The sequence below is a fragment of the Schistocerca gregaria genome, chromosome 8, assembly GCF_023897955.1.
Source record: "Schistocerca gregaria isolate iqSchGreg1 chromosome 8, iqSchGreg1.2, whole genome shotgun sequence".
Lineage (NCBI taxonomy): Eukaryota > Metazoa > Arthropoda > Insecta > Orthoptera > Acrididae > Schistocerca > Schistocerca gregaria.
In genome coordinates this window covers 453,065,490-453,092,380 of record NC_064927.1, presented here as the reverse complement: position 1 = coordinate 453,092,380, position 26,891 = coordinate 453,065,490, and the positions used below count along the sequence as shown (strand labels likewise).

Sequence of the window (26,891 nt, the reverse complement as noted above, 5' to 3'; positions counted from 1 at the left end):
TTGGGGCGTGAGCGGAAGACGGCCTAACGGTGTGCGGGACCGTAGCCCAGCTTCATGGAGACGGTTGCGAATGGTCCTCGCCGATACCCCAGGAGAAACAGTGTCCCTAATTTGCTGGGAAGTGGCGGTGCGGCCCCCTACGGCACTGCGTAGGATCCTACGGTCTTGGCGTGCATCCGTGCGTCGCTGCGGTCCGGTCCCAGGTCGACGGGCACGTGCACCTTCCGCCGACCACTGGCGACAACATCGATGTACTGTGGAGACCTCACGCCCCACGTGTTGAGCAATTCGGCGGTACGTCCACCCGGCCTCCCGCATGCCCACTATACGCCCTCGCTCAAAGTCCGTCAACTGCACATACGGTTCACGTCCACGCTGTCGCGGCATGCTACCAGTGTTAAAGACTGCGATGGAGCTCCGTATGCCACGGCAAACTGGCTTACACTGACGGCGGCGGTGCACAAATGCTGCGCAGCTAGCGGCATTCGACGGCCAACACCGCGGTTCCTGGTGTGTCCGCTGTGCCGTGCGTGTGATCATTGCTTGTACAACCCTCTCGCAGTGTCCGGAGCAAGTATGGTGGGTCTGACACACCGGTGTCAATGTGTTCTTTTTTCCATTTCCAGTAGTGTAGATTCAGTACACCGATAGCCACAAAGGTACGATAGAAATTTTTTACATTGAAAATTATGTGCAATATAGATACTGAGATTAGTTCCAGAAGCACAGTCGTCAAGAGGAGACATTACCTGTACATCGATCGGTATCAGACTGTAGCAGCAATAGTAATATTTAATTGTAGTTACACAGGTAAATAGCTTTCTGGCTTCCAATATTCTTGTGAGTATAGTATGTATTTGATGATCTGTAGACAATTTTGTGGGCTTAACTGTCAATGCAATTTAGCGATCTGTGCAAAATAATTTTACCTCTGAAAGTCCCAGAAAGAAAAGATGGATGGTGTTTCGATACTGGCGGCATCAGTAATTCGGCGGGTATATGGGTTTGATGGTGCACGCAGTTCTTAAGGGGTGCCTATGTGTGGTTTGAGTGCTCACAGCCGCGTCACTTCGTGGGGGGCGCTTGCGCGTGTCTGTAGGCTGTGCTATGCGTTATTTGGACAGTTGACGAGTACTGAGCACGTCTACACATCACTGTGCTGCATTATTTACGAGGAGTCTGCAAGTCTGTACTGAAATTATATCGTTAATTTAGTAGTTGCTTGCATGTCTGGAGAGTAGTTTTCAGGTCTGTGGGCTATGTGAGATGGCCCCAACCGTGTCAGAGCTTGTGTTTTGTATCAGTGTGATAAATGTACTCCATCCCTAAATAAAATCTTCCAAAATAAATAGAATGCACTCCTTCCTTACTCTCCCCATCAGCCCAGCGCAGGCTGAGTCATTTTCGCGCCATTTTCCCCCTACAGACCACCATTTGGGATTATGTCACAGGAGGATGACAGTACCCTGTGGTGGTAGTAATGCGTACTAAGTCAGTTGGAGCCTAGAGCTCATGGTGGAGACATTGCTTGCAAAATAAAAACTTATGTCCGTCATAGACAGAGTCGTTCCCGCCATTTCCCCCACCATCTTGCATGATGCCTTATGCTCGTTAGTACACATTAGTGTACGTTAGCGAAACAACATGGGCTGTAGGGGGAAGTGGCGGTGGGTTGAGTATCATGGTGGAGACTTTAACTATTTCCTTTCAAGACCAGGTGCGCAATCTGGTGGTGTCTATACGTACTAGACCTTCTGGTGAACACATTGTATGCCGCCATCTTGGATAACGATACTTGTGTCATCACCTGACGTCACAACAGCGCCCTCTGGTGCCTGTACTGTGTACTAAGTCAGTTGGAATCTGGAGCTCTTGGTGAGCGCATTGTTTGCTGACATCTTGGATTATGTCACAGATGAGAGCGCCCTCTGGTGGTGGCGATGTGTACTAAGTCAGTTGGACTCTGGACCTCGTGGTGAATACACATGCATGAAATTGTTTAAATAAAGAGTTATCTCCAAGTCCCTTTCCCGTGTATCCTTAGGAGGATGTGGCGGTCAGGCGACTGAGGTTAGTACAAATGTACTTTCTTTCACAGCATTTTCTTAGGTTAGCAGCGAAACACCAAGTGAGCTTTTTTTACTGCCAAAATTCAAACTTGGCGCCGGGTCATAGGAGGAAATGGCGGTCGGGTGGCTTAGGTTAGTGAAGGTAGCACAAGTGAGCTATCTTCCTGTGATTTTCTTTGCTTAGTAGAGATAATCGTGGTGTGGTGCGTTATCCTGTTGGAGTTTGAACTTCCCACCATTTTTCTGGGGGAAGGGGGTTAGGTTAGTGGAGGTAGCCCAATTGACCTTCTTCCCACTAAATTCAAACTTGCCGCCAAAATCATCAATCTTGAATGACGTCATGGCGGCCATCTTGGATGATGTCATGCGATGTTGCCAAGTCTAATTGCCGACATTTTGGATGCCGTCATCGCCACCATCTTGGATACATATGGCAACTATGCAGATTGGGCCAGAACCTGCCTTGCCCCAATACTCATATTTTTATGTTATCTCCTACCAATACCTTCTTGGTAATAACCACAGACAGTAGAACAATACTTTAGGACTGATAGCGCAGTTGATTTACATAAAATGCAACAAACACTGCACATCTGGAGCACCATCACGCATAAAAACCACCCATTTGTTGTTCTTAACCATCTGTTATAACATCGCAACAGATTCATATCCTCTATACACTGATAAGGGGTCCTAACCTCCTCATCATTTGCGCATCTGGAGAAATCTCGTGCTCTTGGATAGCTGCGGGACAGCAGTTACAGTCTCGGTTCGCACTGTTCCTACACGAAATGTGGAATGTGACGGTATACTTACGGTCAGTTGCAGATTAAGTTGGTGCCATTGCTGCAGGGAGCTTTGGTCAAAGGCAATGCGAACAGCCCTTTCGGTCTCTAAATTACCGTAAGAATGCAAGAAGCCCTGTGAGTCCCATCCAAATAGAGAAAGATTGTAAATTATGCACTCTGATCGATGTACTGGTGATATGTTGGTCACTTTCTGGTATACTTTGATGTGTATGTTCGAGAATTAACAATGATTGAACATACCACACAGTCATCTATTTATATTCGGGATGGTACTTACAAAGTAGTGGAAGGGCTGTTTAGTGATGATACAGAAATTGATACACATGCTGCCATGTCATTGGTCGGTGCTGAAATCACGATAGAGTTGCTAAAATTAATCGCACTATCAACTGTGATGTTTATTATTACAGTACATGGACAGTGTCTTTTCCACTCCAACAGTCCACTAGTACACTATTGATTACTACATGATGATTGACTAACATCGCTTGTTTGAAATGGAGAAAGAGTGTTGGTGGAAGAGGCAACACCTTCTGGGGATGGTTAACACCGAAACAATGATCACGCATGGCAGCTGTATGAGGAATCAATGAAACGAAGCACAGCGCCATGATCAATCCTGTCACTGTGAGTGATGAGTTTAAATGAAGAGGTCGTCAATCACCTTGAGACAGCAGTTTGGAAACGCTGCACAACGTGTGATGTCTGGTTTTCTGTGACAGCCAGTTGACTAAAACGTGTTAAAGTCAGTTTGGAATCTTTCACAGTCGTCGAAGTCGTGGTGGGGGAAAAAAACTAAATTTATGACAATGTACAAAGCGTGTTACACAGAAAATGCGGTGTATCGAACAACGAAACAGGGACCCTCTCCTGAGACTGATAACCTGTGGGAGATGGTCTCGTACAGCACAGGCGATGAAACATTACACCAGTGCAAGCGACATCGTTCACTTGCCACCTGCTCCAATAGATCCATGCCTGTATATTTAATAGGACCGCCGCTTATGCTCGATGCCGGCACGTAGACGGTATTTCGTTTTCGATATATCTCAAGAGAGAGATGCGGTAAAAATCTATTGGATGAAGTTAGCGGAGCTTTTATAGTTCGTAATTTCCCCCTGCTGGATGGTACAAAATAATGATGATAGAATGTTTGGATGACAGATGTGAATGGACCCTGAGGGACACGGATCTGCTTCGGACTGCAGTACCTGTATGATGTTGAGTCTTCCTAATTTTGTCTATAAACATCACCGTAATTGTTCATACTGTCTTTTATACTACGTCATGTCGCAGGAGCAGGCATCATTTAGCGCTGACCTTATACACCGTATATAGGTGGCGGAGCTAAGACAACGTGTGCCCATTTCCACTGAGGGGTCAAAACACGGTCCTATATCATTAACTCAGTTCTCTCTGTTCCTACAAGCATTGCAGTATGTGGAAAATATAGCTTTCTCTGACTTTTGGATAAAATTGATCTCACTATCAGCCCGTATGTATATTACAGTACATCATTCCATATAATAGTTGTCTTCCTCATGCTCACAGTCCACTGGGTATGCTGACCATTATCATATTTTCTCTGCCTCGTGAAGACTGACTGTTCTGTGATGTCCTTAGGTTAGTTAGGTTTAAGTAGTTCTAAGTTCTAGGTGGCTGATGACCATAAATGTTAAGTTTCATAGTGCTCAGAGCCATTTTTTTTATTATCATATAATGATTGACTGACACCACTCGGTTGAGATGGAGGGAACCTTGGCAGAACACCAGATATCTGCTAGTTGTCACTGTGGAGCATAGGACAAAATTTACAGGTCATCACCTCCATACAGTAGTTTGGAAGCGTTCCTTAATGCTACAGACTGCTTTTATTTCCATGTGCTGTGATTACCTCTATATGTTTTTATTTTATTGTTTCACCAATAAGGTGACCTATTTATTTGTACTACCTCATGTGTGTTGTGAACAGCATTTTCCCAGTGATGGTCAACACCAGAACAGTAATCATGTACATGACTGCAAAATCAAGAAACAATGCTTTTCGAAATGGAACACCGAGACATCCGCTACCATGTCGATGGGGAAGATGAGGTTAGCTGTAGAGGTCATCAGCCTCGACTAGCTGTTGGAAGCTCTCTACAATACCACAAACTCTTCCACTTTCCATATGTTGCGATGTCTTCCACATTTTTGTCAATGAGAAACATCGCCTTTCTACCAGCCTGCGTTGTGGTAGCTGTACAGTTTATGCCATGCAATGTTCAGCTTTCTGTGAGAGCCAGAGGATCGAAACATATTAATGTCGGTTTAGCAGCAGCTGACACAGATCTCTAAATCATGGTACAAAAACTAAGCTTATCACAGTGTACACTCATTGTGTGTGTTACAACCGAAAAAACAATGTATTCGACTGCTTATGAAGGATCAATACATGAAACGATTCTTGAGTTTCTCCTGGCGTATTTGATAATCAAAATATCCACGGGTGTATTACCAGTCTACAGTGTCCAACGGGCACAATATTTCGGCGATCATACATGTCGCCATCATCAGGTGAACTGACGGACTGAGCTCCTGTGAACGTGCCGGTACGGAGATCCGTACGCTATGCCTGCTCAGGGGGAACTGGGTTCGGTCTCTCTCTCCTCTCTTTTTTTCCTCTACTGTTAGAGGGGGGTGTTGGTGGAGGTTGTTGTCGAATTTGGACATTTCCTCCTCTTTTCTTTTTTGTTGTTTCTAATACTGGTCTTTTGTGTTTTGCTGATTTTTTGAGAGATGTCATTTAACTAATTGTGCTACTGCAGGAGTAGCGACTTCGGTCTTTTGTATCTGTTCCCATTCTGTTCATATTGCCCAAGGGTGTTTATTAGGTCATTTTGTGAATTCCGTGCCGTGGCGTAGAAGACTTCTGCCATGGCACGAAACCGTGTTGTTAGCGGCTCTATGTCTGCAGCTTCGTGCAGGTCCGCCGCGGGGAAGCGCGTGGGGACGTGTAAGGCCCGTCTTAGCGCTCTATTTTGGACCTTCTGTAAGCGATCTATCGTCGATCTGGCTGCATAGCCCCATACAGGGCACGCATATTCCAGTATCGGTCGAATTAGACTTCGATAGATAGCTACTCCTGTTGCGGGGTCGAGGGAACTGGTGCTGTTTAATACAGGGTACAGGATCTGCATCCTGGCGTGAGTCTTTCTGCGAAGTTCCTCTATGTGACACTTCCATGTCAGGCGTCTGTCAAGTGTGACACCGAGGTACTTCGCAGAATTTCTCCATGGCAAGTTCTGCCCCTGTAATCGCAGCAGTTGGTATGGTCTTCTTGGGGGTCGGCGTTTCCCGTATCGTCTGGTGAGCAGCATGGCTTGTGTTTTTTCCGTGTTTATTGTTATTCGCCACTGCTTGGCCCAGTTTTCCGTCCTGTTCAGGGCGGTTTGCAGACGCCTTGTAGCCAGGTTCCTGTTTGTCGAGCAGGAGAAGAATGCAGTGTCATCTGCATATTGTGCAGTGTGTACATGCTGAGTCATAGGGATGTCAGCAGTGTAGACACTGTAGAGGATGGGTCCCAGGACCGAGCCCTGGGGCACACCTGCACCGATTCTTCTCCTGGTCGACAGGGATCCATCGATCTTAACCGAGAAAGTCCTACCGGAGAGATAGTTTTTAACTATTTTGACGATCTTTCCGGGGAAGCCTAGGGTGTACATCTTGTGTAGTATCCCGGTGTGCCAGACTGAGTCGAAGGCTTTTGCTACGTCTAACAAGACAAGCCCGCAGTAGCCCTTTCGGTTGAAGCTGTCCGTAGCTGCTTCAACCACCCTCATAATTTGCTGGGGGGCGGAGTGTCTTTGCCTGAATCCGAATTGGAATTTCGGCAGAATCTGCTCTCTTGTGATATGGTCCTGTATGGGGGTTAGTAGGAGGCGCTCATAAAGTTTACTGAGGGTAGGCAGTAGACTAATTGGTCTATAGTGTTGCGGGAACACCGGGTCTTTTCCTGGTTTTGCGATCGCAATGACTTCTGTGTGCTTCCACTGCGCCGGGAATTTTTGTGATCGCGTCAGTTCATTAACTATATCGGTCAGGTGGGTGATTGCCAGAGGCGGGAGGAGTTTCAGCAATTCATTTGTGACCTGGTCGTGACCCGGGGTCTTCCTGGTGGGCAGCGACTTGATGCAGTGCGCCACGTCTTCAGTACTGAAGAGTGGCGTGTAGTCATCTTCGTCGTCTGCTTCCAGGAACACGGCCAGTTCTCGGCGGACTGTTGCAACGTGTTCTCTGTCCTGTACTTCTGCTGGTCTGAACTGTTTTTCGAACACGTCGGCTAGTGCGTTAGCTTTGTCAATGGGGCTGAACTGCAGTCCGCGTTCGCCATGCAGTGGTGGCATTTTCGCGCGTCTTTTTGTGTACTGTTTGGTGGCTTGCCATAAGCTATTGTCTTCTAGTTTGAGAGCTGAGAGCCTTGCTGACCATTGTTGGTTGCGGTATTCATTGAGATCTGCTTTCAGCTCTCTCTGTGGCCTATTGAGTAGCCTCCGCGTGCGATTTAAATACCCTCCGCCCACGGCGCACTCCTTCCGCCGTCCGCGCCGCGCGCCACGGTCACGCGGTTGAACAGATTGCGACGGCGTCTGAAAAGACGTCGGTGTTTTGGCTCTGTCGGCCGTGGTCGTCACAACTATACGTTTGCTCGATTTACACTCGATTAACCCAATCGCTGGTTCCCAAGCCTTGCTAAGATTATAGCCATAGTCACGGTTTATAAGGTCGTCATTGGTGCGAATTTCGATGGCCTCTCTAACAACGCTGTCCCAGTATCTCGACGTCTGTACCAGAATCCTCGTGCGTTCATACTCCAAAGAGCGATTTTCCGACAAACAATGTTCCGCGACCGCCGACTTGCGCGGATACATCAGTCGAGTGTGCCTCTGGTGTTCAGGGCATCGATCCTCGACGGAACGCATCCTCTGACCAATATACGACTTGCCACATTAACACGGAATCTGGTACACGCCGGCCTTCCACAAACCGAGCTCATCTTTGGCGCTCTCCAGCAGTGCACGAGTTTTATTCGGAGGACAAAACACAGTTCCGACCCGGTGTTTCTTCAAAATGCAGGCGATTTTCCCAGAGAGTGCGCCTGTATATGGAATGAACGCAGTGCCTTCCTCCTCCCTCATGATTTCATCCATCTGGTGGAGAAAAATTCGGTACTCTTTGTGCGTAGTCAACAACGACATGTTGTTCGATTACCAGTCAGCACTAAACTCTTCGCCATATTATTTTTAGTTCAAACATGCTCACAAGACGCTTCTGGTGTAAAAAACCCATATTTAACGTTCGTTTCCTCTAGAATATAACATCGCTAGGTGCTGGGTTGGAGTCCTGAGAAGGAAAAAATTAATGTTTCGTCTCGTCATTTCAGTTAAAACATCTTGATACTGGCGAGAAAATCCGATATGTCACAGTTGATTGTGCTTCGATAACAATCCGATCAGGTTCTGGTTTCGAATCCCTGTCCAACACAAAGCTTTACCTCACGAAATTTCAAGTAAGTTACTTGTGAAGATGCAATATTTAAAATCTCTCGTAGTTCGTTAACAGGGACAATAGATGCTGGGTAGGAATTTGCGTCCGTAAAAAATGTTTAGGTTATGTAATTTAAAGTTGATATTTCCTAACTGATACTGTCTAAAAATTGACCTGGGTTTGAATCCATATGCAGAACGAGACGGTTCGTCGTGTCATTTGAAGTTCATACATATTCTCAACTAGCAGCTCGTGAAGATCTAAAATTTTTAATGTCATTTTGTGTAAATAATAAATACGGTATGTCACTTTGAAGATGAAATCATGAATACAACGAACTTACTACGTTCATTACCTATCTGATGTATTAATAAGAGTGGTAACATTTCAGGTATGTCATTTATTGTAACAAATGTCAGCTTACATGCCTTAAGGACGGTCTTATCTGTGATAAGGAGTTCCCTGATATTTGTAGTATCGTGGCGTTACTATACATCTTGAGTTATTGCGATACAGAGCAGTGTTTTCTAGCGGTGATTTGTTGGAACCATTTTCAATACTCAAACAACTGTACCAAGGATCATTAGAGGACCTGCTAGACAGCTGCGTTATAAGGGTTGTTTGCGAATCAGGCGAAATGCAACTCAGGTCGTTCGGTTACTTTTGAGCACGACTGTACCATGCTGTGTCTTGATGCTTGCTGGTGAGGAATGAGAGAAATATGTTTCTTCAATTAATTAATAAAGTCACATCCCTCATGGCGGTCAGCTATAGGGAATGTGCATCCACAGACTCTCCTGGTGGGTGTAATGCTTCACCTATACTAATTTGGTTGGTGAAGAATCTAAATCGGGTTTGTAGGTATTTCTCGTCCGCAGCTCGTGGTCTCGCGGTAGCGTTCTCGCTTCCCGAGCACGGGGTCCCGGGTTCGATTCCCGGCGGGGTCAGGGATTTTTCACCTGCCTCGTGATGACTGGGTGTTTGTGTCGTCTTCATCATCATCATCAATCATCCCCATTACGGTCGGAGGAAGGCAATGGCAAACCACCTCCACTAGGACCTTGCCTAGTATGGCGGCGCGGGTCTCCCGCGTCGCTCCCCTACGCTCGGTAAACGGAGTATGGGACTCATCATCATCATCAGGTATTTCTCAGACCAAGTAAAACCATCTTTATGGCGGTGGTCCAAACCACATTCTGGCACCTGTGGGCTGTCTTCAGAGAATGGTGCCAGCATTTTATCAACCCGTTACTGGCTGCGTTGTAGCGCTTGGTCTTGTGGCGTACTTTGCCATAGAATTTAGTAAGCTGCGAAACAGGTCAGACTCGAATTGGCGTTGACAGTTCATTGAGATTTGTAGAGGACAGTCAAAAAGAAGGTGGAAGCTAAAGTCTCTGCCGAAATATTATCTACTAGCGCTGCTTCTAGCCAGCAGGTGAAGCGATCAATCATTGTCAATAGGTAATGTTGGCCACTGGATGGAGGTAAAGGGCCTACGACAACAGTATGTCCATGTGAAAAGTGAGCAGTCATATCTTGAAAGTCTCCCACTGGTGTGTGGACATGACAGTTCACCTTGCTGCATTGACATGTAATGCACTTTGGTGTCCATTTCGGCAGTCTTTTCGGATGCCCGGCCACACAGATCGGTGTGAGACTAGGCGAGTTGCCAGTCAGACTCCAGGATGACATTCAATATGTACACTGTTGAACGTACATCTTTGAATGCTTTAGGCAATAAAAGACGAAGTTTACATTTCGACATGTCCCAACATAAGCTTATGTCCGCCCAAGAAACATAGACTAATTTATGGTCCAATGCTGATGATGTATCTTCGAGTAGATTGTATAGCTCTTGGTCAGTCTGTTGTAGATTGGCAAGTTGAGCAAAGTAAAGTGAATGTGAGATGCTGCTGACATGGAAAACCCAGTCAGCTACTATGTTGTCGATCACAGAGATGTGTTTAACATCCTTGCTGAACCGGGCTATGTATAAAAGTTGATTCTGCCGCCAAGATGAACAATTGATATTGTTTTGGCAGAAAGTGTACATAAGTGGCCTATGTTCAGTGTAAATAAGAAACTCGCTGGCTTCTACTTGTGGTTGGACGTATTTAACAGCCTCATAGATAGACAGATGCTCTGTGTCACATGCACCCCATTTCCATTGTGACTGCGATAGCTTGTCAGAGAAGAAAGGTAGCGGCTGACATGTGCCACCAAACAGTTGATGTCACGCCATGCTTGTCATTGTCCGGCTCGCATTGACCTCTGAAGCTAAGTATGTGTTCAGTTTGGGGTGCACAAGTAATGCAGCATTCGCTATGCTCTGCTTGGTTGCTTCAGAAGCGGAAGTCGTATAATCCATCCATGAAACTGGCGAGTTACTGTAGCTATTTGGGCCAGCGAGTGCCGCCACTAATATTTCTCCCATCTCAGCTGCAAATATCGATGACAGAAATTAAGCACATGGAGGAAATGACATTATTATTTAAAAGTTCTTGGCTGTGCAAGATGGCTACAAATTTCTCAGATAAAGGTAGTGAGCCTGTCCATGACATCTTATGGCACAGGGAGTCAATCTGTGGTTGAACAAAAACGCATTTGGCAGTGTTTAAAACGATGCAGTACTATTTTAACCATTCAGACACCTCAGTCAGATGCTGCTGCTGATGTCATCCAGATATATAAAGCAAAAGGGGAGATGATGTAATACGACGATGTCTACAGATCTTTGCAAAGTTTGCGCAACGTTTTTGAAGCCAAAAGTCATGAAGTGACGCTTGAATAGACCCAATGGGGTGGTTATGTCCACTTTCGGCATGTCTGCCTCCGCTACTGGGATCTGAGTGTATGCCTACCTCAGTCTACGACACTGAATAAGGTGACATCACTTAATTCATAATTATAGGCTCATAGCAGGGTTATGGGGAATCAATTGGTACAGTTCTGGCATTGAGGGCTCGATAATCGCTGGGCGGAAGCCATGCGCCACGCCTCTTAGACCTAAGTGAAGTGGGAACGATCAAGGAGTACTGACAGGTGCAAAACACGTTCCCAAAGCATACTGTCCAATTCAATTTTTGCTACAGCTATGTAGCCTGGGGCCGAATATCAAGGGTGACAGCATGCTGATAGGTCATTCGTAGCTGTAATATAATACACTGTATCACAATGTACCTCTTTCAGCGCTCCAGGAAGTCGTATCAGGGCTGGCAATTTCCACATTAAGTCAGTAGTAGAGCAACAAGGACATCATCTCACCCTACATTGTTGCCAGATTTATTCGATACAGAGGATCCAAGATGGCGCCCATAGATGTAGAAACGTCGCACTGATATCACGGAAGGAAATTCAAATTTTGGCAGAAATATAGGTCAATTGGCAACGTCCACTAACCTAACACCACCACCCCCCCCCTCTCCCCTCCCCTCCATTCCCATCTGTAAATTGGTGGGGAAAGGTCGCCATCTGTGCTGGGCTGACAGATATAATGGATGTACATTTTTATTTTGTATGCATTGTGGTATATTGTTTGTTTAGAAACATGCAGTTGTCATGGACAGTAGCTCCATCCAGTATCTTCACCTTGAGATCCAGAGTCCAACTGATCTAGTTCACAATACCAACACCACCAGAGGGAGCTGTTGGCCCATTTTCCTCCCCATCTCCTTCCCCCCCCCCCCCCCCCCACCTGACGTAATCCAAGATATCGCTCTGAGGAAAAATGGTGGGAAATTCGCTCAGTCTGTGTTGAGCTTCCCAAGAGGACGGACGTAATTGTTTACTACGTACTACGTGTTCAATGCATGAGATGTCTGTGCTGGAAAAGTAGGAGTTTAATGGATATATTAACTGTAATCGTGTATCTGAGGACTGCATCCACAGCCACCTGCAAGATCTTTAGAAAGCAATGATATTTGGTGAATATACGAAGAAAATGAACATGCTTCATCAAATAATCAAAATGCAGCTGGATGGGGATAAGTTACAGTTCACAACTCATGCTGATAAATGTGTGTGCTGTAAGTGTAGTTAATTCGATAAAAGCCTAGTTATTCTTCTGAAGAGCAAGAGGCGAGATGTTACCCACTCTGGCCCAAGTGTTCACAGCACGAGCATGTGGACCAGCCGGGATGGCCGAGCGATTCTAGGCGCTACAGTCTGCGGTCGCAGGTTCGAATCCTGCCTCGGGCATGGATGTGTGTTATGCCCTCAGGTTAGTTAGGTTTAAGTAGTTATAAGTTCTAGGGGACTGATTGCCTCAGAAGATAAGTCCCATAGTGCTCAGAGCCATTTGAACCATTTTTGAACGAGCACGTGGCAGCTGCAGGGCGGCCTCGCGCCAATCGCTTACTGTCATGCTGGAAATACCCACAGCCTTCCACATCACCCCTGACACACAGATATCCCTTGTCGTTTGAACACAAATTGCTTCAGAACTTATTACATCTGGTTTTTAAGCAATTTGCGGAATATCGCCACATACATATCTTGAAGATGTCACAGGAACTAAATATACTATTGCACAAAGGCAGAGAGAGAGATTTGTAGATGACGCAAGAATATTTAACGATTTTCAATGTAACTAGGCGTTTTATTCCAAGGAATACCACCACAACACTTGAACAATGATTCTGAAAAGACATTGCGGCACACTTGCGAAACCTCCCTGAGACACTTCGCTCGCTCTTGTGAGTAATACCACATTTTTCCCTGGTCTCTGAGCACAAGTTGCTTCAGGAGTTATTAAATCCAATAGTACGTGTCTCTAAATACACTTTCAAAAAGATCATGAACAGTAGTTTGCTTCAATTTTAAGATGTATACCGCCTTACTTGAACACAGATTCTAAAACGATCGCGGCACACTTGTGAAACCTCCCAGCTTTCTCTCCAGGGACACTTCGCGCGCTTCTGTGGGAAGTTCCACAGCCTTCCCATGTCTTATTTTTTATTTCCTTCAATTCTCGAAACACACTGGTGTCCAAGCAAAGAAGAAAAATTACATATCTAAAACTTCATAGCATATTTCGAATCCCACAACAGATCGTGGGAAAAAACTCAATCAGAATATGAAGCACTGTCCTACAGATGAGAAAAATAAATGGAATTGTCGGTGAATTATTTATCCATGTACTACAACTGTAGCTCTGGAGATACTCTAAGGCCACAATGGTGGGTGAAAGACAGCATCCCGCCTATTTGAAAGAGAGGAGGGCGGTCTGCATGGACTTGTCGCGGAACACTCGAACAAAGAAAACAATATGTGTCTCTCAGACGTCACAGAACTTTCCGTAGATACCCTGCCCCAGCTGTGCAGGAGGAATGGGTGTTATTGTCACAACATGAGATTGATGACATCATGCAAAGCATGCCCTGTCGGTTCCATGCCTGTACTGCTGCCAGAGATGGTCGCACCCCATACTGAGCACATCATCCTGTAGTCAGAAAGTGTCTGCAAATCCGTTAAGTTGGAAAAAGCCAAGGGCATTTTTGTCTACCGTTATGCATGTTGCATTTGTGTACGTTCTGTATTCTGTGCATTGATTCTACTTTATTATCACCTGTGTATTCTGTTTTGTGCCAAAATAAACGCAACCTTACAGAATCTTCGTTTGTTGCTTTAATTTTGGTCAACACTGTAGTAATAGATTTCAAGAATGTAAGAAAAAGATATTTCGCCACTTACCATAAAGGAGACACATTAAGTTGCGAACTGGTGTAATTAAAATACTGTTACACATTATAGAAAATTTTGAATTTTAGTTTACAGCCACTACCATCATCAGGAAAACAAATACGTACACATTACACATTCATTCATACAAGCAAGTACACATCATACAGACATGACCACCATCACCGGCAACTCAAACCAGAATGCCAATTTATTTCATGTATTTGTGTGTTCTTTTTTTTTAAATTTTTTTATTATTGTGCTTTGTTTTTGTTGAAAATTGCAAATGTGCCATAACGACTTGAATAATTTTTTCATTTAGTGTTCTGCCATACGTAAGGTCAGATAGCCTACCTGAAACCGAAAAACTATCTAGTTTTTACAACAACAGAATGGAGGTGACACCCACACTATATATAAATAAGAACATAAGGTGACGAGTTTCCACTAATTGACATGTTTCTGATGGAGCCGTTCTTCAGAATACTAAATTTTGTAAAAAGTTAGAGAGTAATGAGCTCAATCTTCCAAATCCATGCTATTTTACAGAAAATTTCGTAAATGTCCCTTACGTTTTGTGGCTGATAACACTTTTCCTCTTACCTTTTTGACAAGATTCAGCTAGTAAAGAAATTTACAACTACCGTATTTCAAGAGCAAGACACGTTGTCGAAAATCGATTTGGAACCAGAAAACATAATAAAAGTGGCGATGGCAACATGTGCATTACATAATTTTTTGATGGAACAACATCCAAGCTTTTACGCTCCTCCAAACAGTACCTATCAGGAGACATACAGGAGAAGTACTGCCATCAGAGGTTTGGATGCCTCGGCATCAAATACGATCGCACTGAGTCACGGGAACATAACTTCTGCTGCTAAACACTTTAGAAATGGGTTCACTTCATACTTCATGAATGATGGCAAAGTTCCATGGCAAGACAATAGGGTTCTTTGAAAGAAAACAATAGACTAAAAGAAGAAGTTTGGCCTTAGTAAGTTAATAATTCATACAGTTCAAAACTTTTGCATTAATTAATAAAAAACGTAAATTCCAAATATAAACTTATCATTTGTAAAAACTGTAGTTAAACTAAATTAAATGAGTGTTATAAATAATCTGAGTACTTACTTCATCGATTTCACATCCATTCTCGTCATCCAGGTTTGACACAGACGCACCAGGAGTATCTTGGTCGTCAAGAAAATCGAACAAATTTAAGTACCACAATTTTGATGTGCAGACGTTGTCACTTGAAGCTCCGGATTTAATTGACATGTCATGTTTGTTCTTATCTTTTCGTACATTACTTCTTAAATTATTATTTTTTAAACTACAGATTGCTTTGTAGCGTCGGGTTCTAACGTCTTCAGTTTAATAACAAGCCTTTCATAGGTTGCATCTCTCTTTTCAAGGTTGTGGTACTCTTTACTTTTCACCTGCCAGGTTCCAACCCATACATATAAATAAACTCTTCTACCACTCGACACTTGGTTCCGTTTTTGATTTGACATATTGATCACAAGAGTTGAGCACTACCGTGCATATAGCACTAGGTAACACTGTCATACACGTAAATACAAAGACAACCGATGCTCTCTACTTAGGGAGCTAGCCCCACCTAACCAAAAACATGTACAGGCATGCCGGAATGACACACACACACACACACACACACACACACACACACACACACACATGTTTACACGCCCGAGCAGGTAGGAAGAATTGAATTTTGATTCTTCTGTGGTCACCTGCGCAGGTCATTACACCTGTACAGTTTGGCTTGCAGTGGCTGGCACACACACTCCCGTTTACCAGTACAGGTGGCCTGTACAGTTTTACCATTGGTACAAAGCATGATGTACCTGCACATGTCTAGATCCTGATGTATCATGCTGTGTCTTGATGCTTGCTGGGGAGGAATGCGAGAAATATGTTTCCTCAATTAATTAATAAGGTCACAACCCTCATGGTGGGCAGCTATAGGGGATGTGCATCCACAGACTCTCCTAGTAGGTGTAATGCTTCACTTATATTAATTTGGTTGGTGAAGAATCTAAATCGGGTTTGTAGATATTTCTCAGACCAAGTAAAACCATCATCACGGCGGTGGTCCACACCATATTCTAGCACCTGTGGACTGCCTTCAGAGAATGGTGCCAGCATTCTATCACCCCGTTACTGTCTGCGTTGTAGCTTTTGGTCTTGTGGTGTACTTTGCCATAGAATTTAGTAAGCTGGGAAACAGGTCAGACTCGAATTGGCGTTGGTAGTTCATTGTGATTTGTAGAGGACAACCAAAATGGGGTACCCACTTTAAAACGAAGGTGGAAGCTAAAGTCTCTGCCGAAATATTATCTACTAGCGCTGCTTCTAGCCAGCAGGTGAAGCGATCAATCATTGTCAATAGGTAATGTTGACCACTGGATGGAGGTAAAGGGCTTACGACAACAGTATGTCCATGTGAAAACTGAACAGTCATATCTTGGCAGTCTCCCACTGGTGTGTGGACATGACAGTTCACCTTGCTGCATTGACATGAGATGCATATTGGTGTCCATTATGGCAGTCTTTTTGAATGCCCGGCCACACAGATCGGTGTGAGACTAGGCGAGTTGCCAGTCAGACTCCAGGATGACATGAGTAGCACGATTATAACTATAAAATCTTAGTTGACTTTTTAAAGGACAAGTATGATTTGGAATCTGTTATATCATTGACATCGGAATTCGTTAAAAACTACGAGTTGAACTACCCATTTCCTCTATTTTCAAGTTTCCTCGTAAATATCTTCACAGACGAGTTAAGTTTCTAGTTAATGAGTGATTTGCAGTACATCCCACCTAGCTAAAATTCTGGGTTTCTAGAGAAAAAATTTCCACTCTTTATATTCGGAATTATACTATGCAAGCGACCGTTAGCATACTGCTATGTGGTTGATATCGAGACCTAACGCATAAACGGTACGATATTGTGGCTAACCATGTGCAAATACATATATTCGCGTAATCTCAGAGTCAAGAGATGATCGCAGCTCGTTGCAGGAACCACAGTAGCAAGCAAACCAGATCGGAAACAGTACCATCAACGGACGTCTTTGTGCCAAGGGAACCAACCCAGTCTTTGTACACCAGTTTCGAGAGTGAATGCTGTCCATGGAGGGCGCTCTGATCGCGTGTTAGGCCAGCATGAGCAGGGGCAGTTGGCTCGTGAAAGTTGGACACGTTGGATGACCGACTGATCTCGCAGGAAATATCTAGTGCTGCGACTATATATGGTGCACGTGCTTATGTCTTTTTGGGATCTGTCATTCTTTGTGGTGTATGTACGATAGCTATATGATGGATGCAGAAGTGATGATTTTGTATGGTGCAGGATACGAACTGTGTTTTGCTACATCGGTATGATATGGTGGTACAAGTGTTTGTAGTGATATAGCTTGGTTGGAGATCGGTTTCAGGCCGAAAAATTCAAGCTTCCTTCGACAGTACCACAGCAGTGTAATTGAGGAAGCGTCTTTGGCGATAGTTTGCGTATTTCATGATCTGTAGACCGCTTTTGCAGGGTTTAACTGTCAGTGCAATATGACTGCTGTATCTTTTTTTCAATCTATACGAAGTAGTTTTGCCGCTGAAAGTCTCATAATTTGTCCATCTGTAGAAAGTGGTGGACAGTGCACCCCCACCGGCAGCAGCAGTTTGGCGGGTAAACTCAGTAATTTAGTAAGAACCAATAAGAATGCTCCATTTGCAGGAAGTTTCATAACATCAGAGAATCACAGAACATCCTTTGTGCGGGGCATGGGAGCCTGAGCTCAAAAATAATGAAGTGTCTTGAAAAGAATGACCTCCTCAGTGTCAACCAGCAGGGATTTAGAAAACATTGATCATATGAAACCCAACTCGCACGTTTCTCACGTCATACAGAACGCTTTGGATCGAGACAGTCAGAAAGATGCAGTATCCCTTGTTTTCCGAAAAGCATTTAACTCAGTATGGTATATATGGTTGTTGATCATATGGTGCATCAAGCGAAATTTGTGACTGGATTAAGGCCTTTTTGTAGGGAGCACACAGCACATTATCTTAGATTAGATTAGATTAGATTAATACTTGTTCCATAGATCATGAATACGACACTTCGTAATGATGTGGAACGTGTCAGGTTAATGAAAGATGTCTGTACAAGATATTACATTACACAAAATATTGCATGACACTAATGCTTAAGTTAGTTTTTTTCCCTCCCTTAATTTATATCTAAAAATTCAGCCAATGAGTAGGAGGAGTTGTCATCTAGAAATTCTTTTAATTTATTTTTAAATGTTGGTTGATTATCTGTCTGGCTTTTGATGCTGTTTGGTAGGTGACCAAAGACTTTTGTGGCAGCATAATTTACCCCCTTCTGTGCCAAAGTCAGATTTAACCCTGCATAGTGAAGATCATCCTTTCTCTTGGTGTTGTAGCTATGCACACTGCTATTACTTTTGAACTGGGCTCGATTATTAACAACAAATTTCATAAGTGAATATATATACTGTGAGGTTACTGTAAGGATCCCTAGATCCTTAAATAGATGTCTGCAAGATGACCGCGGGTAGGCTCCAGCAATTATTCTGATTACACGTTTTTGAGCAATGAATACTTTTCTACTCAACGATGAATTACCCCAGAATATGATACCATACGAAAGCAGTGAATGAAAGTAGGCATAGTAAGCTAATTTACTGAGATTCTTATCACCAAAATTTGCAATAACCCTAATAGCATACGTAGCAGAACTCAGACGTTTCAGCAGACCATCAATGTGTTGCTTCCAGTTTAACCTCTCATCAATGGACACACCTAAAAATTTTGAAAATTCTACCTTAGCTACAGACTTCTGTGCAAAGTCTATATTTATTACTGGAGTTGTGCCATTTACTGTACGGAACTGTATATACTGTGTTTTATCAAAATTTAAAGAGAGTCCGTTTGCTGAGAACCACTTAATAATTTTGTGAAAAACATCATTTACAATTACATCACTTAGTTCTTGGTTTTTGGATGTTATTACTATACTTGTATCATCAGCAAAAAGAACTAACTTTGCATCTTCATCAATATGCAATGGTAAGCTATTAATGTATATCAAGAACAGTAAAGGACCTAAGACCGAACCCTGTGGGACCCCGTGCTTGATAGCCCCCCCCTCCAGTTTGAGGAATCAACTCTTGTATTAACATTACATGAACCACTTATTTCAACTTTCTGCATTCTTCCAGTTAAGTATGAATTAAACCATTTGTGCACTGCCCCCCTCAAACCATAATGATTTAGCTTATCTAAAAGAATTCCATGATTTACACAGTCAAAGGCCTTTGAGAGATCGCAAAAAATACCAATGGGTGATGTCCGGTTATTCAGAGCATTTACTATTTGATCAGTGAAAGCGTATATAGCATTTTCTGTTGAAAAGCCTTTCTGAAAACCAAACTGACATTTTGTTAGTACTTTATTTTTACATATATGGGAGCCTACTCTTGAATACATTACTTTCTCAAAAATTTTTGATAGAGCTGTCAGAAGAGAGATTGGGCGATAGTTGTTGACATCCGACATATCCCCCTTTTTATGCAATGGTTTTACAATGGCATATTTCAGTCTATCGAGGAAAACACCCTGCTCCAAAGAGGTATTACATACGTGGCTGAGAATTCTACTTATCTGTGGGGAACAAGCTTTAAGTATCTTGCTGGAAATGCCATCAATTCCGTAAGAGCTTTTACTTTTCAGTGAGTTTATTATTTTACTGATTTCAGAGGGAGAGGTTCGTGGAAATACAGTTGTTTCAAACTTCACAGGTATGGCCTCTTCTATTACAGGGTGTTTCAAAAATGACTGGTATATTTGAAACGGCAATAAAAACTAAACGAGCAGCGATAGAAATACACCGTTTGGTTGCATTATGCTTGGGACAACAGTACATTTTCAGGCGGACAAACTTTCGAAATTACAGTAGTTACAATTTTCAACAACAGATGGCGCTGCAAGTGATGTGAAAGATATAGAAGACAACGCAGTCTGTAGGTGCGCCATTCTGTACGTCGTCTTTCTGCTGTAAGCGTGTGCTGTTCACAACGTGCAAGTGTGCTGTGGACAACATGGTTTATTCCTTAGAACAGAGGATTTTTCTGGTGTTGGAATTCCACCGCCTAGAACACAGTGTTGTTGCAACAAGACGAAGTTTTCAACGGAGGTTTAATGTAACCAAAGGACCGAAAAGCGATACAATAAAGGATCTGTTTGAAAAATTTCAACGGACTGGGAACGTGACGGATGAACGTGCTGGAAAGGTAGGGCGACCGTGTACGGCAACCACAGAGGGCAACGCGCAGCTAGTGCAGCAGGTGATCCAACAGCGGCCTCGGGTTTCCGTTCGCCATGTTGCAGCTGCGGTCCAAATGACGCCAACGTCCACGTATAGTCTCATGTGCCAGAGTTTACACCTCTATCCATACAAAATTCAAACGCGGCAATCCCTCAGCGCCGCTACCATTGCTGCACGAGAGACATTCGTTAACGATATAGTGCACAGGATTGATGACGGCGATATGCATGTGGGCAGCATTTGGTTTACTGACGAAGCTTATTTTTACCTGGACGACTTCGTCAATAAACAGAACTGGCGCATATGGGGAACTGAAAAGCCCCATGTTGCAGTCCCATCGTCCCTGCATCCTCAAAAAGTACTGGTCTGGGCCGCCATTTCTTCCCTATTCGTCAGACATGAACCCCTGTGACTTCTTTCTGTGGGGACACTTGAAAGACCAGGTGTACCGCCAGAATCCAGAAACAATTGAACAGCTGAAGCAGTACATCTCATGTGCATGTGAAGCCATTCCGCCAGACACGTTGTCAAAGGTTTCGGGTAATTTCATTCAGAGACTATGCCATATTATTGCTATGCATGGTGGATATGTGGAAAATATCGTACTATAGAGTTTCCCAGACCCCAGCGCAATCTGTTGTTGACAATTATAACTACTGTAATTTCGAAAGTTTGTCTGCCTGAAAATGTACTGTTGTCCCAAGCATATTGTAGCAAACGGTGTATTTCTATCGCTGCTCGTTTAGTTTGTATTGCCGTTTAAAATATACCGGTCATTTTTGAAACACCCTGTAGAAGCCTTGCCTATTCTAGTGAAGATCTAGATCCTACTTTCTCCACAACATTTAAAAAATGATTATTGAAAATATTTCCAATTTCAGATTGTTTGTTAGTACACTTGTCATTCAGTTTTATGGCACTAAAGTCGTCCTGTTCTCTTGGTTGCCCTGTTTCCCTTTCAATAATATTCCAAATTGCTTTAATTTTACTATCAGAGTTACTGATCTCAGACAGGATACACATGCTTCTGGACTTTTTAATAACTTTTCTTAGTACCGCACAATAGTTTTTATAATATTGAACAATTTCGGGGTCAGTACTCCCTCTTGCTGTTAGATACAGTTCTCTTTTACAGTTGCAAGATATTCTTATTCCTTTAGTTAACCAAGCTTTTTTATATGTTTTCTTGGAATTATGTTTCACTGTTTTCTTGGGAAAACAATTTTCAAATACCCTAAAAATGTATCGTGAAATAAGTTATATTTCAAGTTTGCATCGGGTTCCATATACACTTCATCCCTGTCTAGCTCCTTTAGTCTTTCCCTAAAGTTTGCAGTATTTATATTATTAATTGAACTCACTGCTTTGAAATTCTGATTTGATATACTGCATGGATGGAGAGTCTTGGATGGAGAGTCATCGTTAGATGCAATAGTAACTTTGGGTGTTGCCCTGGGGAAGTGTGTTGGGACGCTTGCTGTTTGTATCGTATATTAACGACGTTGTAGACAATATTAATAATAAAGTCAGGCTTTTTGCAGATATTGCAGTTATCTGTAATGAAGTACTATATGGAAGACGCTGCATAAATACTCAGTTAGAGCTTGATAAAATTTCAAAGAGGTGCAGAGATTGGCAACTTGCTCTAAATGTTCAGAAATGAGCAGTTTTGCACCTAACAAAACGAAAAACCGCAGTATCTTATGACTGTAATATCAATGAGTCACAGCTGGAATTGGCCGACTCATACAATTACTTGGATGTAAAATTTTATAGGGTAAGAAGTGGAATGATCACATTGGCTCAGTCATGCTTAAAGCAGCTGGTAGACTTTGGTTTATTGGTAGAATATTGGAGAAGAGCAATCAGTCTACAAAGAAGATTGCTTACAAATCATTCGTGCGACCAGTTCTAGAATACTGCTCAAGTGTGTAGGACCCATACCATTTAGGAATAACGGGAGACATTGAACACATACAGAAAAGGGCAGCACAAATTGTCACAATCCAGGGAGAGTGTCACAGAGTTACTGGAGGAACTGAACTGAAGAACTCTGTAAGATAGACGTAAACTATCCCGAGAAAGTCTATTAGTAAAGTTTCAAGAGCCGGCATTAAATGCTGACTTTAAGAATATACTACAGTCCCCTAAGTGTTTGCTCACATAGGAATCGTGATGATAATATGAGAATAATTGCTGCACGCGAGAGAGACGTTCAGACAATCATTTTTACCGCGCTCTGTACGCCATTGGAACAGGAAGAAATCCTAATAACTAGTACAATGGGGAGTATCCTCTGCAATGCACCTCACAGTTTTTTGCAGAGTATAGATATAGATGCAGATGTAGTTCAGCGCAGCAGACGATGCGAAGACGTATGCAGATATGCTAGTCCTTAGTGAAGACGGAGATACGAAGAACGATTGTGGTTGCAAACAATGTTGTGAACAGAAACGTGTTTCTGAATTCGGTGTAAACGCAGCTTAAATTGCAGCCAATAGAAAAACTAATAAACTGATATTGACTGCTTGTGTGCTGGAAATATCAAGATTTAACGATCAGTGCTTCCCTATAAAAAACATTAGGATTTAACTAGGCTAAAAAATGCTGATGTTATTATTGTAATGTACCTGTTATTACAATGATATGAGTAAATGCTTCACAAGCGAACACAAATATGTAAATTAAGAAAAAAATTATGTGTATACTTTACAAATTGCTGGGAAGTTTGCCTCTATATACGTAGTATTATGTATAAAATTATGCTGTCAAAATTTTAAATCTTATCTTATCCCCATGTCCATAAATATTATGTTATATTTTCATAACTGTGTTGTCTAGGAACTCTTTGACACGAATTTATCTTTATATATTTTATCTTTGTGTATCTGTGCGTGTGGTAAACATTTGTTTAGAAGAGTGAACGTTGGAGTAATGTATAAGAATTAAAGAATACAAGAGTGTCTCATTTTGTGTTCTAAGTAAATGCAAAAGTTGTATAAAATTAACAATGATTATAGAAGATCAAGAGTCGTTTAAAAGCTGGCTTTCGGCCGTACTGGAACCTTTGTAAGTAGGCCAAAGATTGCAAACGTTGCACAATTAATGGATGAAATTTATGAAGTTTTATGCGTTTAATAAAGATTTTTGTCTACTCGAACATTCTGCGTGTTTGAATATCAAGCCCTGCAATAATGACATTTTCTCGACCTTATCGTATGCATAATGGTGGGATTTCAGTGTTTTACTTTAGTAAGGAAATCAACCGAGAAAGCCGACAGTAGTTAGATATCCCGATGATTGGCTCCAAATATCGACATCTGTTTTGTTTGCAAATAATAACTATGATGAATTGCTTTCAACTTTAAACTTCTATACGACATTCATTTATGAGAAAACAGCCTGTGCCACTAGGACTTTCCCCGTGTATTAAACGTCACTGAATTATGAGTCGAAATTTATTAACACCTAATGTGATAGGTTTCCAAATAGTTCTAAACTCGTACATCTAGTTAAACACACTTGAATGTTATCTGACCAAATACTGCTATTTGCAAACCAGTTGTGTTGTTCTATTTAGTGGGAATTGGTTCATGCTTAGTCATCTTAGAGTAATATGAATGTCATGTTTAGAGGATTTCATTCACAGTGATATTTTTCACTGCATAGGGAAAAGCTGCAGTTCCAACAAATGCTATTTTGAATTTATGAACTTCCTTTGTGAATGGAGTGGTGTTATTGCATTTGCATGGATTCTCTCTCTGAAGTAAAAGGGATGTCTGCGAGTGTCCTAGCTCCAGTGACATCAGCATTTAGGTTCTGTTGGTCTGGAATCGGGGAGTGAGGAGTGGGGGATTCAGTTCAAAATTGAACTATGCTTTGCTGATTTTTAGCATGTAGGCCTAATATTAAAATAAAGGAGTTATTGGAAATTTGTGTGATTTATTCCAGTGCACCAACATGGAAATGGTTTTCTCTTGCTTTATCCTCTCTTAAAAATCTAGCAGTGTTTGAGTTGTAGCAAAAGTTTGAAGCCTGATTTGTCTTAAGTAGGTATCTTGTGATAACTGTGTTATCCACTGTACCTTGTCACAGAGTGCGTTCTTTGGCTGTAGAGCCTGCATTATCACAAAATATGGATTTTTTTCTTCCCAGTACCAGTTCACCAGAAGGTTGCAGGTAGGAGGTGCGGGTACACTCTGGGTTCTTAACACACATCTCTCCCAACTTACACTAGTCAATCATTTCATTGTCTTTCATCTCCTTTAGGCTTCTCCCTTTACATTCTGCTGAGTGTAATTTGTAATTTAACTACCTTCTGTTGTTAACTTCCATGTCAATACAAACTGCCGCATTCCCATTTTAAGTAGTGTAACCACTTAATCACTGAGTAATGTCAGAAGAGTCCAGCAGTGTTGACAGCACTTGCCATGAGATATGGTATTTGTCGGCAGCTGTTGGTAACTAACCAGTGAGAAAACAATGGCCAAATGAAACATTTTATAAGAGTGACTGGAAGGAATGTTTTCCAGTCCTTACATCAGTATACAGGTGAAATGTTCAAGGATTCAGAAAAAAAACCAGTGGTAATGATAAAAATAAATTTTTATTGTGTGATGTAAATCTGAAATGACAATGCCTTGTAATGAGATTACTATCTTATGAAAAATAACTTGAACTACTTGGTAAATGCAGGCAGCTTTTTATTTTATCATATCACAACCCATTTATCAGTGTCCAGTCTGTCCTAAACCCCAGTCAGTGAGCCACATGAATTTGTCGCTACGACCTTCGTTCCAGTTAATAGTTACTTGTCATAGAGCATTCATTGGCTTGACAACTCACAAGGGCACTGTCTTCATTATTCTACCGTAGACCTTGAATTAGCCTACTCTACAAAAGTCGGGCACATCATCATAATCATAATCACCCCCGTCCCCTGCAAAAGAGAGAGACAGAGAGAACCACCAACAAAGTGTAAGCTGTGCCACTGAAGATTTAAGGAAACCACGAGTAACCTGCAAAGAATAATCAGTGGTAGCAATTTCACCTCATGAAATGCATTTAATCTGTTGTCACCTCTCAGTAACGGAAAGTATCCTATACACTGCCAACACAAAACAAGCTTCATGTAGAAGCAGTCCAAATGACCACTTACAAAAGGTGTTAACTTGCTCATTGTCAGAACCTGCATGTACCCCCCCCCCCCCCCCCCCCCCCCCCACACACACACACACACAAACAAACACGTGCACAAAAGTCAAAGTTTGTGAGGCAGAAATTCCTTTGTGTTGAGAAAAGCGTGAAAAATGTGTCTTTTTCCCAGCTGCCTCTGGGATTAAGGCATTTGTTATTCTAGACAGAGGGAGATCCTCTAAAATTGATATAAATTCTCATTTAGTACTGTTTATGGAATTTGTTTATTATGTACAACCTATTGAAATAATGACCTAACTCCACAAAATGTGATACATAGCATACAAATCACCCATGAACCACTGACTTTGCTAAGATAGCTATACTGCAGCTGCCACCACAGTGAAGAGGTATGCTTCCTGAAGGAGAGGCGGCAAGCTTTTCAGCAGTTGCAGGGCTGACAGTGTGTACCATTGACCGATCGGGCATTGTAGCAGACAGCATGTCATTTCTGTGCTGGTACTGTAAACGACTGAAGGCTAAGTGAAACTATGCCTTTATTTTACCCGAGAACAAGCAGCTCTACTGTACAGTTACGATGATGGCGTCCATTTGGGTGATATATCCTGGAGATAAAATAGTCCCAGATTTTCGGATATTCAGCTGGGGATTGCTCAGAAGGATGTCATCCTCTGGAAAATGAAAACTGGCACTCTGCATTTTAGAATGTGGAGTTCCTTAATCGAGTAGAGAAGTTAGACAATTGAAAAGAGAATTGAATAGATTGAAGTTACATATAGTGGAAATTAGTGAAGTATGTTGGCAGGACGAACAGGATTCCTGGTCATGTGAGTACAGGGTCATAAATACAGAATCATGTAGGGGTTACTGCAGGAGTAGGACTAATATTGAATAATTTAATCAGAATGAGGTGAATCTGCTGTGAACAACTTAGTGAACACATTATCATAGCTACGAGAGTTACTAATTCAACTCAAGACAGTTGTAAAAGTTGATATGCCAGATACCTTGGAGCTGATAAGATTGTAAGAATGTACAACAAGATAAAAAAAAAAAAAATCATTTTGATAGTTAAGGGGGGCAAAGAATTAATTGTGGTGGGAACTGGAATTAAGTAGAAGCAAAAGAAAGAGAAGGAAAAGTAGTAGGAGCGCATGGACTGGATGAAAAGGAATGATAGAGGAAGCCATCCGGTAGAATTTTGCGCAGAACGTAATTTATGAATTGAGGGTGGAGGGGGGGGGGGGGGGAGGAGAAGGGAAGGAACTAATGATGT

At 42.5% G+C, this 26,891-nt stretch overlaps 1 protein-coding gene across 5 annotated transcripts in view; it reads left to right on the top strand.

Annotated features, from left to right (window-relative positions):
- Positions 1-23,308: 23,308 nt before the first annotated feature.
- Positions 23,309-26,891, top strand: part of LOC126284062 (RNA-binding protein 26) — a 223,834-nt gene continuing 220,251 nt past the window's right edge. For 2 of the 5 annotated variants that reach the window (XM_049982660.1, XM_049982657.1), the window contains exon 1: positions 23,320-23,527. In XM_049982660.1, the coding sequence (XP_049838617.1) occupies positions 23,469-23,527 (59 nt within the window). In that variant the 5' untranslated portion in view covers positions 23,320-23,468. Of the gene's footprint in view, positions 23,528-26,891 lie in introns of all 5 variants that reach the window. The other 3 variants (XM_049982659.1, XM_049982655.1, XM_049982656.1) reach the window with 3 other exon arrangements.